This window comes from Hyposmocoma kahamanoa, unplaced genomic scaffold, assembly GCF_003589595.1.
Source record: "Hyposmocoma kahamanoa isolate Upper Pololo Valley unplaced genomic scaffold, ASM358959v1 95, whole genome shotgun sequence".
Taxonomy (NCBI): Eukaryota; Metazoa; Arthropoda; class Insecta; order Lepidoptera; family Cosmopterigidae; genus Hyposmocoma; species Hyposmocoma kahamanoa.
Genome location: NW_020654972.1, coordinates 7,508,936 through 7,523,965, shown reverse-complemented (window position 1 = coordinate 7,523,965; position 15,030 = coordinate 7,508,936). Strand labels below are relative to the sequence as shown.

General features: G+C 35.5%; 2 protein-coding genes across 3 annotated transcripts in view; both read left to right on the top strand.

Moving 5' to 3' along the window:
- The first annotated feature begins 790 nt into the window (after nucleotides 1–790).
- Nucleotides 791–3,284, top strand: LOC113238257 (mitochondrial tRNA-specific 2-thiouridylase 1). 2 transcript variants are annotated; one of them, XM_026475065.1, is made up of 6 exons: nucleotides 791–927; nucleotides 1,002–1,182; nucleotides 1,264–1,352; nucleotides 1,615–1,841; nucleotides 2,546–2,713; nucleotides 2,920–3,284. In XM_026475065.1, exons 1-6 carry the CDS (start codon nucleotides 801–803, stop codon nucleotides 3,229–3,231), a joined length of 1,104 nt encoding a protein of 367 aa, XP_026330850.1. In that variant the 5' UTR covers nucleotides 791–800; the 3' UTR covers nucleotides 3,232–3,284. The 2 variants fall into 2 exon arrangements, with proteins under 2 accessions (XP_026330850.1, XP_026330849.1); XM_026475064.1 differs by having other exon boundaries at nucleotides 1,002–1,352.
- A 1,582-nt stretch (nucleotides 3,285–4,866) lies between these two features.
- Nucleotides 4,867–15,030, top strand: part of LOC113238338 (ribonuclease 3) — a 23,681-nt gene continuing 13,517 nt past the window's right edge. The window contains exons 1-7 of the mRNA XM_026475179.1: nucleotides 4,867–6,060; nucleotides 6,169–6,250; nucleotides 7,443–7,650; nucleotides 8,305–8,443; nucleotides 10,336–10,491; nucleotides 11,293–11,513; nucleotides 13,449–13,576. Of these exons, the coding sequence (XP_026330964.1) occupies nucleotides 4,988–6,060; nucleotides 6,169–6,250; nucleotides 7,443–7,650; nucleotides 8,305–8,443; nucleotides 10,336–10,491; nucleotides 11,293–11,513; nucleotides 13,449–13,576 (2,007 nt within the window). The 5' untranslated portion in view covers nucleotides 4,867–4,987. The remainder of the gene's footprint in view (nucleotides 6,061–6,168; nucleotides 6,251–7,442; nucleotides 7,651–8,304; nucleotides 8,444–10,335; nucleotides 10,492–11,292; nucleotides 11,514–13,448; nucleotides 13,577–15,030) is intronic.

Sequence of the window (15,030 nt, the reverse complement as noted above, 5' to 3'; positions counted from 1 at the left end):
GACCGAGTTCACCACCTCTATGATACCCCAAATGGAAACCTTCGGAACTCCCAGCAGCACTACCAGATTTGAATCCTTCCTCGTAACTTTTTTTGTGTTCAGCTTCTTCTCGCAAGAATATGTTATCCAACACGTCGTTGAAGTCTACTTCTTCAGCCATTTATGCTCATATTCCCAAGCAGCGAGCATAAAAAAATATAAATAATATGATATTCGCCAAGTATTTGTTTTGATTTTAAGGTTATATTTAGATTTTTAAATGAAATTTTAGTGGCCTAAGCACGTGTACGACGTGTACTAATAAATGTGAAAATCTATATGTCAAACACAATGCTTAATTACTTATTTCGCAGCCATCACAATATGTCACACAATGTCACATATTTTATATAGAGCGTATGACATTCGCTCTGGGCCTTTTGGAGGGAAAAGTATCGTTTTTATTTTGACTTTCAATTATTTTGTGAAATCTAGTTTAAAGTGGAATAGGATAGTGCTATTGTGCCTTAATCGCAGATTAAAACGCGAAATTATACGAATCTCGAACTAAAATACCCGTATCGGCCTGTTTTAAGGAATCCCGAGTCAATCCAAGCACGCCGCCTCAAATTGCCTATCCTCTTTGTGGCGGCCATATTTACAGGAACGTAATTAAACTTCATGTTTAGGCTGATGGCTTTGCCAAAGCCTTAGTAAATTTAGAAAAAAAAAAAAATAGAGCGTATGATCTATGAATGATCTAGACATCAAAAATTAATTAATTAAATTTAATTTCTGCTTAAATTCTCTTTGCTAGATATATGCAAAAACTATTTTTGCCGTATGTATTTGAATTGAATAAATGTGCTAAAATGTTCAAAAAAGTTGCGTTGGGCATATCCGGAGGTGTAGACAGTGCCGTTGCAGCGTTACTTCTAAAACGGGCAGGTAATAACCAATATTTTTATTAATGCATCGCGGTCACCCATTTCGCCCGGATTATCTTGAATTGTATTTTGCAGGTTATCTTGTCGAGGGTGTGTTCATGAGAAACTGGGACAGCAACTATGAGGCTGGTTTTTGTTCAGACGAAAAGGATTTTGAGGACGCTACATTCGTTTGTCGTAAGCTGGATATTCCTTTGCATAGGGTCTACTTTATAAAAGAATACTGGAATGAAGTATTCACCGTGCTACTGAATGAGTACGAGAACGGCCTAACGCCAAATCCAGATATATTGTGCAACAGATTTATTAAATTTGATAGTTTCTTTGAACATTGCAGGAATAACTTAGGCATTGATGTTATAGCTACAGGGCATTATGCGAATACGTCCTTTGGGCCCTTTTTGGACAAATATAATGAAAATGAAGGTATGAAACAATATATTTGGCATGTTAAAAATCTTATTTGTCTATAGTTTTTAAGTAAATGAATTTATAACCAATTTAACTTTTTAAACGTATAATGTTGACTTTAATTTTCATATAATGTCAATATCAGAGTGACATCTCGGTTGATATTCTTTTAATACCGGACTTAGTAGTTGTTTATTAATTATTAACTAGATACCCTTTTGTGTGGGGTTGGTCAATACAAATGCCACATTCATTTAAAGTATTTTATATATTGCAGGAGTAAGATTACTACAACCTAAAGACAAATTTAAGGACCAAACATTCTTCCTATCACAAATTAAACAATTTTCACTGAGAAGATGTATGTTTCCCATAGCAAATCTTATGAAGAGTCAAGTGAGAGAGATAGCAAAGAAAGAAGGGCTTATTAATGTTGCTAATAAGAAAGATAGCACTGGTATATGTTTTATAGGGAAGAGAAGGTTTCAACATTTTATTGAAGAAGTGAGTTCATGACAAATAATGTATCAGCTAAATTTTATTTACAACAGCTTCTGTGTGACATCTATTATGTTACAATTAGAAACAGCTTTAATCTCATGTTTATTTCGAAAAACGAAAAATTTGTTCTTCCAGTACAATTCAGGGGGTCTACACATTCTCCGTCTGACGTTTGTCCGAAAAATTAACTGTCAAATAAGTAATATTCGACAAAACTTAATGACAATGTCAAGTATGAAGCTTCACTCGCATCATGCGTCTTAATTTGGTCGAGTATTACTTATTTGACAGTTATTCATTCGGACGAAGAATGAGCGTAGACCCCCAGTTCACTTAAAACTAATTTAATTACATAATTTTGTGAGTCCGCAACATAGGCATCTTCAGGAAGACACAAATATAAATCAGGAACAGGCTTTGTCACATAAAAATTAATAGCTGCTTCAAACATCCCCATAGTACTGGCAGCATTACCACACTGAATGGCCAATGAAATTTGTTGCATCATGTAAGGTCCAGAACGTGGATCACAGCCTCTATCTCTAAGGCCCTATCTTTAATTGATATTCACACTCAGCTCCATTATATTGTTAACATCTGTACGATGGATAAAAAAATCCAGGCCATTTATAATAATAAAAGAGGTAATAAAAGCTGGTTTTAGATCTTAGTTTCAATATGAACAATTTTCATTTCATTTATTACAGTATATTGAAACAAGAAAGGGCAACTTCATAGATATAGATACAGGACAAGTGGTGGGGGAACACAGTGGACTCCACAAGTGGACTGTTGGACAGAGATGCTGTCTGGCCAATTGGAAAAATGCTTATTTCATTTTTAAAAAAGACTTGGATACTAATGATATTTATGTGGTAACTACTCATTTTGTTTATGAGAATAATGCCTTGTGTAATGTAAAAGCTACATGAGCTAATAGTAAAAGAGCTCGAATCTTTTATGTACTGCAAAGGTGTATGGCAGATCAGTGATTAAAATTTATCCATAGTCTGATGAATATGATTTAATGTTTTTAAATGCTATAGTAATATACCTTAATAATAATATTATTTTGATGCAGGTTGCAGGCACTAAGCATCCAGCCATTTGGAACAATCTATGCTTCACAGGAACACCCCACTGGATACACAGTGAACCTATAGAACTGACCCAAAACAACGTACTTAAATGTTGTTTCAGATTTCAACATACGAAACCCTTAGTAGCTTGTAGAATAGTAAATAATAGTCAAGGGTTAACTATTTTGTTAGATAACAATGTAAGAGCATTGACTGAAGGACAATATGCTGTTCTTTATAAAAATGGGGAATGTTTAGGCAGTGCTAAAATCAAAGAGGTGTGTCGTAATTTGGATTTCCAGACTGAGTTCTAGATAATTTAATTTAGTAAGCAGTGTAAAGAACACATCAAGTGTGCTCTTGGCCCTGTACTTGTTATTAAAAATGTGGATTTTTTAATTTGTTTTGTATTATTTATTAATTTATTAGTATTACGCATAAAATGGTGTACGGACATTTATTTTTATTTTTCTTTAAACATAATCAAATTTAAACCACGTGCGTGCTTTATATTTTGGATTCCTGATATTTTATTAATAGTTTTATTACTATTACTTCTTCTAAAAATGCACAATTTTATTTTATAATCGCGCTAAATTAAACTTCAAAAGATATTTCTTAACGAAGAACATGATATGAGCCTTCGAATTATTTTTATTGTGAACGTTCCATCGAGTATATAACCAGAAATAAGAGACGAAATGACATTTAATTTTAAAACTATTCTGCTATATCATTATGACAACTGCGCTCCGATTTGCATTATTGTTGTTAGTGTTGTGATTAGACCATAGATTTAGTATATATAGGATGGATTAGACAATATCACATGTTGCTCTGATCCCAAAGTATATAAGTGTTATAGAAATTCGAATTAGAAGAATTGTGAAAATAATGCAATAAATAGGGATTTTTTTTGCGAAAATTGACTTATAGAGAAAATTTTACGATTTTTTAAAATAAATTTTGGATAAATTATTTTTTTTTTAATATTTTTTTGTTTTAAAGTCTACATAGTTATAATGTATTTTTGATGTACTACTAATAACAATGCTAACAGTTTTTATTTTGTTGCAATAAAGCTAGTATAAAAAAAAAGTTATAACGTTTTATGCAAATTAAGTCGTCCGACCGAGCAAAAAAAATATAAACCCACATAAAATATTCAATTTATTTTTTAGATTTTTTTTTATTTTTTTTCGTCCACCAATTGTGGTCTACTCTCACTCTGTTCAGTATGTGCACTTTTACCAGGGACACACTATATAACCAGAAATAGAGACAAAATGTAATTTAATTTGTTTGAAAACTATTCTGCCACATCATTACTGTGACAACTGGGCTCCGATTGGCTAGCCCGAGTTGGAAACAATTGATGGGTTTCGGTCGTCAACTGTTTTACTTCAAAACGACCAGTTAACTTGAGCTTTGCTATAAACGATTATTATTATTATTATTATAATGGACGAAAATTACATATTTAATATTTAATTACCGATGACATGTTTGCATTCCGTTTGCTTTGTAATTAGATATTTTGCTGTTTTTCCCACACCACCGAATAGAACAGCATGGCATTGTTAGAGATATTATCTTTATTACAATAAATACAGAATATTTTTTGGAATATACGGAGACGTACACACAGGTCAGTAGTTGGCCTGTCTATATTTCAGTGCAAACGACAATTCATATTTATAAGAGCTGTATCGCTAATGTGTTACCAGGAATATATGACCCTTATTTCGTCTCTATTTCTGGTTATATACTCGATGGAACGTTCCCACTATTTGCAATTTTTCGGAAAATTAACCCACCTGTAAAACCAGCCGGACAAAGTTGGACATATTTAATGTTGAGATTTTCGAACGGAATAGAAAATGTCATACTAAATTACGAAAAGTTCTGAACGAAAAGAACAATGTCACAAGTTTTTGCAGTCGGCCTTTTATTTGTATTCTGTGAAATCCTTGAAAAAGAAATAAAGCAATTTTATAAATGACTATAAAACAAGGAAACAATCATATGTGCTTTGCTCATATCGATTTTGTTGTTATATAGGTTACAACAATGTCAATACCGCCAGTAAATTACAGTGTACCGCCACCAAACTTGAATGTGCCACCACCGGGTGCACCACCTTTACGACCGACTGAAATTCTTCCGCCGCCGCTGTATAGCCATCCACCTCCATTCACCGTACCGTTGGTGTCTGGTACCGAGCCGCCGTACATGGCGGTTCCAACCCTACCACCGTTGAATATGCCACCCCCAGCTACCGCTTACCCTTCGCCACCCGTTGACATCCACACTGTTCCCCCACCCTTTCTACCTCCAGTCGCTTCCGAATTTTCCTATAGGGAGCCTGGGTACTACCCAAAAGATTCCAATTTCGCAATGAGTTTTGTTCCGCCTAAACTAGAAGTTAAATCCGAAAGAGACTCACCTTGTCCGTCAGATCGTAGCTACTACAGCCAAAAAGATGGTGAACCTTCTACTTCCAAAGATTATGAGAAAAAGTATTCTTATATAAAAGAGGAAAAATCCAACAGGCCTTCAAGTCAGTTGAAGACTCGAATGTCACCTCCAAGAGAGTATGATAGAGGGAGGCATGACAGAGAATATTCCAAAGGAAGACATTATGACAAAGATGATGAAAGACGAAGATATGAGAAAGAAAGAGAAAGAATTGAAAGAGAAAAGTATTATGACAGAGAAAGAAGCTATGATAGAGAACGTAGAGAAAGGCATTACAGAGAATCCAAGGCCAGAGATCACAGATGTCATAGTCCAAGTTACAGTCACCGTAGCAGGAGCCCTTCAAGGCATAGCTACAGAGATATGGAGAAAGAACGAGAAAGAGAAAGATACTACAGAGAGAAATATTACAGAGAAAAATATGAAGAGCGACGGGAGCTTGAGAGACGAAGATATGAGTATGAGCATCGACGTAGCCTTTCTAGAGACCATAGGAGCCATAGTCGGAGTCATTATGATGCTAAATGTGAACGCGTATTCAGGTCACCAAGTAGAAGGAGATATTCTAGAGAAAGGGAATATTCAAGCAGCCGGTCTGGTTCCATACAAGAATCATTGCCTCGTAAAAAACTGACAGATCGGGAGAAGATCTTGGAAGAGTACAGGTTAGTAACATAATACATGTGTGTTATATTTTGGTTGTTTACATTGGTGATAAATTGTTGTAATGTATACCTATCATAAGTTTTACAGACATATTTATTTGTTGGTAGGAAAAACTATTGTAAAACTTCTGAAGATTTTATTGAGAAATTGGAGCAGTGGCAGAAAGATCATAATTCAGATGAAGAAGAGGTAAGGAACAAAGTCAACAGTTGTACTTAACAGTAACTTATACCTTTGCAGGTTTGGTAAAGATAATGGTAAATTCCACAATTATCTAAAATAAAGTACATACAATAAATATAATATACAATACAGAAAATAAAAAATATTTTAGTCAAAAGTGCTGCACATAACTTCTTCAGCAATTAAGTGGTTGGTAACTAGAATATCCTATCAGAAAATGTTGTTACTGCCATTTATGTCAATGCCTGCAAAGTGAACTAAACTTAAAACAAAGACTATTGATTTTGATAATGTGTCACATAGACATATTATTATTAGGCACACAGCTACTTTATATAGTCAAATGAAATAAGTCTTTTGATATAGTATGATAGAGGTGCCTGATACATTTTGTATTTGTCTTTTATTTGCTTCTGTGGGTTGTCCTTAGTTGCAATTAGGAGATTTTTTTTGTATTGTATTGTAATGGCAGCATACTACTGCAAAATGCCATCCATACATATTCCAGTTAGGTATTTGGTAGGTATCTTGTAATGTACTAGAGCAACCCCTAGAATTTCTTGTTCATTTGAAGACCCTTGTGGTCGACTGGCTTGCACGCCGGTTTTCATGGTGTCGCCATCGAGGTCCTGGGTTCGAACCTCAGCCGGGTCAGTATAGAAAAACTATAATAACTTTTCTATATTGTCTCGGGTCTGCGTGTTTGTGGTACCGTCGTTGTTTCCGATTTCCAGAACACAGTGCTTTAGCTACTTAATTTAATATCAGAGCAATGTATGTGATGTTGTCTAAAATACTCCCAGAGACATAATTCGAGGCACCTTGCATTTTCAATATTAAATGCCCTTAGCTTAAACAATGCTTGATTGATCAATAACTATTATACAACTTTGAAACTGGTATACGTCATTTCCTTAAGTCCTTATTGAAAACATGAATTTAAAAAAGCAGAGAAAACTTTTTCTTTTATAGTTTAGCCTTTTAAGGATGGCTCGAGTTATGTGTCAGAGAGTGTATTTATTTGTTTATAGTACATTCTTCTCAGGGGAATCTGATTTATGATAATGAGCAGTAGAGTTTAATATGACGATTTCAAGTGTTTATTTACATTTGAAACAAATATTATTTGACTTTGATTAAGTACATACAACGTTTTGTAAATATTACCAGCTTTTAAACCATAAATTGAACATTACAGTCATCAACAATGTGGTACCGCAGTTCCCCAGCTGAGCTATACTATAAGCCTGTTGAGGATGGTCAGGGTGTCCAGCAGACCCTAAAGCTAGAGAAGCTGTGTGATAATTTCTTCAAAGAACTGATTGAGCGAGGGCGCAAGGCACGACCAGTTGGCGATGAGCTGCCGCCATTGAAACCTCCTAAGGCTAAAATGTGCAAGCATAGATGTAAGTTCTTTTTTTTATGTTACTAAGTGACGGGACGAACAAGTCGCGCGCCAGGTGGTAAGCGTCACGCCTGTCCATAACAGTCGCAGTGCCACTCAAAGTTGAAAAGTCTCATATACCTGTAGTTTCACCAGCACCCTTACCCTTCAAATCCAGAACGCAGGAAGGCTCGCATTACTGCTTGGCAGCAGAAATAGGTAAAGTGACAGTGCTATCCTGGACGAACTCTTACACGAAGCGCTCTACTGCTATTGTAGTGTTACTTAAAAAATAGTGTACTAAATTCGACATCCCTGTTATTATCAGAGATCGGAATAGGCAGAGTATATATTTCACCTAAACTATAAGCAATAGACGTAGAGTGGATTGTCCCAAAATTATCAATAATAAAAGGTAAAAATGTGTCAATATGTTTGTGCTAAGAGGTAAGGATCATGATGTTTTTGTTTTATAACTTCGGCATGGATGCCAAATTAAATATACTGATACTGACAATCAAGGTGTCCAATAAATTAGAAGCTATCGTGAGAAGTATCAGGATTTCATTCCCCGCTAAACCTTGTTTTGGTTTATTTTAAGTATTCTGTGTAAATAACCTAAGAGTATATTCTAAGTATTGGGTATAATATTAATATTAATTTCTGATATTTTTAGTGGAAGAGGGTAGCTCGTCATCATCTGAGAGTGATGACGAGTGCCTAGACGAAGATGGGCTACAGGGATACACTGACAGGATCATGCTGGAGCTGCAAAGGAAGCAGAGCCATCCACGGAGATTGCACCCAGAATTATGGTATGACATTGGTACATTTAATAATATACTAATAATAATTATAATACCGCGCACACTCAACGTAGCCCCACAGTAGGGAAACCCTGTGTCGCGGGTGCCATGGCCACACACATAGACAACCACATATTACACCCAAACTCACGAGAGAAATAAATGTAGGCCATACAAATATTTCTTCCGGCCCGATAATCAAACCTGGGACCTCTGCGTGGCAGTCCGGCATGGTAACCTTTCGGCCACAGAGGCAGGCAAAAATTATAGTCGCACTTGTAATAATATCTATGGTGATGTTTCGTATCATCATTAGTCTTATTTATTTTGTTTTATTCATTGACCTACCAACAAATGGACATTGGGTCTAATACAAAAACCACGAAAAAAATGTCCGAGGTTAACCTATACAAACGTAGTGACATGTAACGAAATATAAAAAACTAAAACATTTAATTTAAATTGTAACGTCATTGCAGTACTGTCTAAATTTGCTTACAACAATTGAAGGGCCCAAAAATACCATATTCAGCTTTTACTGAAAACTTAACAAAATGCACCATATTTAGCTTCGACGGAAAATTACTTGAACACAAGAGTAATGGAATAGCCTTTCTCGTAAATATTGATTAATTTTTTTTTATGTATTATTATGTCGAATTTTGTACAAATTCACTTAAAGGTATAATAAAGAGGTGGGCAGATACATATATACAATTATTACTACAAATGTGAAAATAAGCGTGTACTATAAGAAATGTACCGATATTCTGACTAAACGTAAACTCAAATATCCGTAATTCCGATTTATAACAAAACCGTTACGCTTTCGAGTAATTTTGATGCTTTTTACATAGACAAAATTAGCTTTTGTTTTGTAATCTTCGTAAAAACACATTTTGAAAATTCGAGCTAATGTTACTTTGGGCAAATGTATTTTTTCACTTATAAGGGAAATCCCATGCCGTAAAACGAGTACAACGTTTTATAAAAAAATCATTTTAAAACTAGGATCCACAGTTTCTTTGTTCTAAATATTTCAATCGCTTGTGGTTCGAACAATTGAAAATGATCAAGAAGTTTATATAAGCTTCTTGAAACTGACATAATGAGTCTCTTTCCATCTTTTGCGCATGCAATGAGTAGAAAAAGGACAGTTAGCTATTTCATTATTTCGTGTGCTTTTGTAATTTATATTTACGATTCAGTTATATATAAATTAAATACTATAAAACTGTACAAAATAACACGTTTAAATGACAACTATGATAACACAATATATTTGTTTAGTGAAAATATGATACAAAATCATGTTTTCACACTTCACTGCAGTAATTTTTACAAGTTATTACTGCATGATTAACAACCGCGCTGTCACTCGAACAAACGAAGACTATTGTGCGATTAACGCTCTGTATGCGATTTTAACGCCCTATAGGTGCGGACACTTTTTAGCGCGAACGCGACGTCCTTTTATTGGTAGGTTTTATTCTAATAATTTTTCAATGTTCTGTTTATCGTAATCATTTTTTTGTTACTAAAAACGAAAGTAAACTTTATACTGCTGCAATATGGTCGCTGCTTTTTTGGGGAATTCTCGAATTCGTCGTCGTTCAGTTATTAACCGCTAGATTTGAGAAATTTCAATTCAAAATCAAAACGTCGTAACTTGTAATAATAGGTATTGATGGTATTGAACTTTCAACGATATTGCCAACAGGGTAAAGTTTAAATAATATTAACAGTCCAGAATTTGTTACTTCGTTTTAGATTTTAGACTCAGATGTACGAGTTTTGGCGACAGCGGTTTTGATAGTAATGGAGGCTAAAGGTACTTCCATTGTTTTTTTTCTTCCATGCTGTCGACTGTCTCAGTTATTGTTATATGGAATACGTTGCAGGTTCAACAACACGGGCGAGATGAACGGCGGCCCCCTCTGCCGCTGCAGTGCACGCGCGCGACGCCACGGCATGCGACACGGCGTGTACGCTGGCGAAGACGCCTTCACTAAATGTATTCCCACGCAGAGCAACATAAATAAGCTGTACCACTATCGGTGAGTAGAAACATAAACTCCTTCCTTGCTTGGACGTTGGTGTGGACAGTGTTTTGCCAGCCGCGTCCTCAGCTGACGAAAGCGTCACTTCCCGCGTGCGATTCCGCCTCCAGAATCTGAGGTCCCATGACGTATTAGTACCTGGAGACGTCACTGTCTTTCAGCTCGCCTCCGCTGGGTCGTTGGCATTACCTGTTCAAATTTGAAAGCTTGTATCTTGGAAACGTGACACTAGAAAATCTTGTCATATAAAACATTATTGTTGTATTGACGTTAGTTGTCGATTCATATATATAGGTTTTATACATGACCGCCATTTCGATTTTTTTACAAAATGGCGGATAGTAGGTAACCACGCCCCATAGTATGATTTTCAAAGTTTGATAATGTGAATATTTTAAACAACACTTAAAAAAAATAATTCAATCCGGCTGGATTCGAACCACACGCTACGCCAACTAAGCCATAGAACGAACTAGCGGACCTTACGAATTCTTCTATGTGCTTTTTACAGATCTTTAAAAACCAATAGCTTTTAATGACTTATTTGTCGTAGCGCCATCTGTGAGAAACCTTATCAACAATTTCTTTCGCCCCAGCTGGGTGCATGAATATTTCTTTGTGTTCGATTTTTGTTTCTTTTTCTTCAATTAAGAATGTTGAGTCCTTACATTTAGTTTCTTTGAATATTTTAGTTTTAGTTTCTTTACAGTGAGCATTGATTTTCCATTGCCAAGTTATATGAGTTGCACTCTATCCACTATTCCAAGCCAAGATCAACAATACTCTTGTTTGTTCCAGTATCACCGTGTCACCACCGACAAACTTCCTTATAAAGTCCCCCACAATAATCGGCCACGACGAACACGAGTTCCTGTTCTCCGGATTTTCAATGTTCTCGCACTACAAGCTGGCCAAACTGCCGAAATGCAAAGTCATAAGGTTCAACATTGAATACACCATTTTGTACGTGGAGGAGCCTGCGCCACAGAACTTTACTATACGTGAATTGGATTTATTCGGTAAGATCATTATACATATATGGAATGTTTTAAACTAACGTGAGTGATAGCTTAGTGTTTGTAAGCACGACTTGTGACCTCAAAGTTGATGGATCGAACTTCAGCTCGATACTTCCTATGAACACTAAACCATCTCTATTTTTTGGTCATTTTCTGTTATTTTAGTATACTGCTATATTTATTTACTAATATTATGCTCCACGAACTTTGTCAAAAAAAATAAATAAAGAAACAAAAAACAAAATAAAAACAGAACAGATTCAAAAATTAAGTTGGTGCATCGAGTATATGTGTAACCAGAAATAGAGACAAAATAAGCGCTAACTATCACTCATCAGGCAAATGAGCTTTATATCACTTTTAAATATCAGCTCTCGTTTGCGCTGAAATCACAAATTAGAAAGCTGAAATAGTACAGCGCCAACAACTGACCTGTGTGTACGTCTCCGTATATTCCAAAAATATTCTGATATTTATTGTAATAAAGGTAATATTATCTTTAACAATAGGGGCTGTTCCATCCGATGGTGTGGGAAAACAGCAAAACATCTAATTACAAAACAAACAGAACCACATTTCATAGGTAATTAAATATTAAATACGAAATTTTTCAATTTTCGTCCATTATACCAAAGCTCAAGCTAAACTGGTCGATTCGAATTCGTGCTGGCCAATCGGAGCACAGTTGTCACCGTAATGATTTGGCAGAATAGTTTTCAAACAAATTAAATGACATTTCGTCTCTTTTTCTGGTTATATACTCGATGATTGGAGGTATCGAAATGTTGGTCAACTTATGCAAGATTTACTTAAACAGTGAAAGAGTACATCAAGCTTAACAAACCTGTATGTTAAATGACATTTGTTTATTTATTTATTAAAACTTTATTGACCACAAGACATGATGGTACAAAAGGCGGACTTAATGCTAAAAGCGTTGTCTACCAGTCAACCTTTAAGAAAAACGAAATTCACGAACGCGGCGAATTATTTCTTTTTTTTTAACAATTAGAGATTTACAGAAACTCAGTGAAGACAGTAAAACCTCCTAGTCTGTTTTTGTTTTGTCTATGGGTCTTGACATCTACTGATGACGGTTATTAATAATAATGTGCCATAAACGACCACACCAATTGCCTGGTCTCAACTCTAGTTGAGTACCAGAGCTACGGAATTCACTCTGGGCTACTTCCCACACCCAGACGAGACATTTCCTAAATTGGTCCATTCGGGAATCAAAGCCGGAGTCTCCTTAACCAACACAGTGCAAACTTAGCGACCACCGAAGTCGTCAAAAGCAAACTGGTTAAGTTAAATATAAAACCTGGTCACGTTACTCGTTAATTTGCGTCGAATTATTCATATTTCAATCGTTCTTCAAATGAATTAATTTAGCTCATTGACTTACAAATAAATGGACGACGGGTCTATACAAAAACCACGAAAAAAATGTCCCAAGTCAACCTATTTAAACGTAGTGACATGTAAAGGAATATGAAAAAGCTAATACGTTGAATTTAAATTATAATGTCATCGCAGTACTGTCTAATTTTGCTTGCTTCGCTGTCAGTCGAACAAACGAAGACTAAAGCGTGAATGACGCTCTGTATACGATTTTAACGCCTAATAAGTTCGGACACTTTTTAGCGCGGACCCGACGTCCATATAATTGTAAGTCAATGATTTAGCTAATAATTTTAAACTCAATTAGTACAGCATTTCCCAAACTTCTTCAACTCGCGACCCCCCAGAAGTCAACCAAAGACGCTGCGGTGTCAATTACAATAATAAAACAAAATAACAAAGTTCGGATTGTGCCAGTGCGTTTGTTTATTTTTCAACACGATCATGCTCCCGTATCTCTGACGTCTACTGCAAAATTTGGTGTCGAAAAGTAACTTTTGGGCATTTACGTTTATTAATTGTGTGTTTCAGAGGAGTACCTCTTCTACGAGTTATTAGAACTGATCGACTTGGACTTAGGGAAGGCGACGGAGTCTTCGTGTTCGCAGTTCCACTTTATGCCGCGCTTCGTGCGATTCCTGCCCGAGGGCGGGTGTGAGGTGGGCCTTAATATATTTTCATATCTTACACACGGTCGTCCAAGATATACTAATAATAATAAATAATTTATTTCAGATATCTATGATCCATACTCTTAAATTATAAAATTGATTAATCACTTTAAAATTAAAATTAAATTGACATCGAAAACATAAATTGTTTAAATTAAAAGTTAAACGCTAAATCAAAATTAAATATTTATACCTAAATCACAAGATAAAAAGCATAAAATTAAAATAAGATCAAATAATAATTAAATATAATAAGTTATCAAATTCATCCTTTTCCTATATGCAGTCAAATCAAATGCCACACTATGGGACAGTCAAAACGGTCTGCTATAAGGCGTAGGATGGTGTTGGTGCTACCGCGGACACGACTCAGCATCGAGGCGACTTTTTTTCTTATGACAGCATAAAAGTCATCTGTGTGAGCTTCTGCAAACATACCTGACGCGCTACAGTGTCGGCAGCCCCGTCAACACCCTAAACGTATTATTGTATTCATCCAAAACATATATTTATGTGATTTAAGTTAGGTTAGGTTCTTATACCATTGTCTTTTTTTGTTACAGCCTTCCTTTCCTTCTCCTTTTCTTACCTTTTCTTTGTGTGAACCTGTACAATAAGATTCACGTGGACCAAACGTTACTCTCATTATTACGCAAGACCCTTCATTACAGCTATCTGACCCCTGAAACTTTGCTCCTTGAAGCGGACCCAAGCCTGGTGGCCGCCATTAAGGAAATAGAATAGAATAGAACTTTGCTCTTGTGGCTGTCGCAGTAATATTTACATAGCTACCTAGTGGTATTTACATAATCTCGCAAATCTACACATTTCTAGGTTTTTCGTCATCAATTTGCAGAATTTTGGTTGAAATGTACTATTAATTTGAAATATAATGTTCCCTCTTTGTCTTTTAATCAAGAGAAACACGAAAATTTATGCGTTTCCTGTTTTCGTGTTTCTATGTTTAAACGAATTAGAAAATATATTGATAACCCTGAAACAAATCGTGTTACATGGTGTTTGAAAGGAAATGTCGATAAGGTTGCTTGAGAGGAATTGTTGCTTAGCAATAACGTCATATGATGCACTGTAAATTAGTCTGTTATATCTACATTACTGATATGTGTTATCATTGTTACATTTTAATCTTTCATTCTATGGGTGTTTTACGTTTCGATGCTAGAAGAACAGGAGTCCAGTAAGTAATACTAATGACGACCTCGGTAATCCAACGGCTTGCACTCTGGGTGCTGAATAAAGAAGTTCCTGGTATGGTTCCCGGTAAAACCAATTGGGGAAACGAACTTTTCTAAATTGGTTCTGGTCTGGCTGTTCTGAGTAGTGCCTCGGTAACACACTAAAGTACTATAATCTTATAAGTAGAGATTTTTAACTTCAGCCCGTGAAAATTAGAAAAGCTGGCTTTGAAAATAAACAATGTA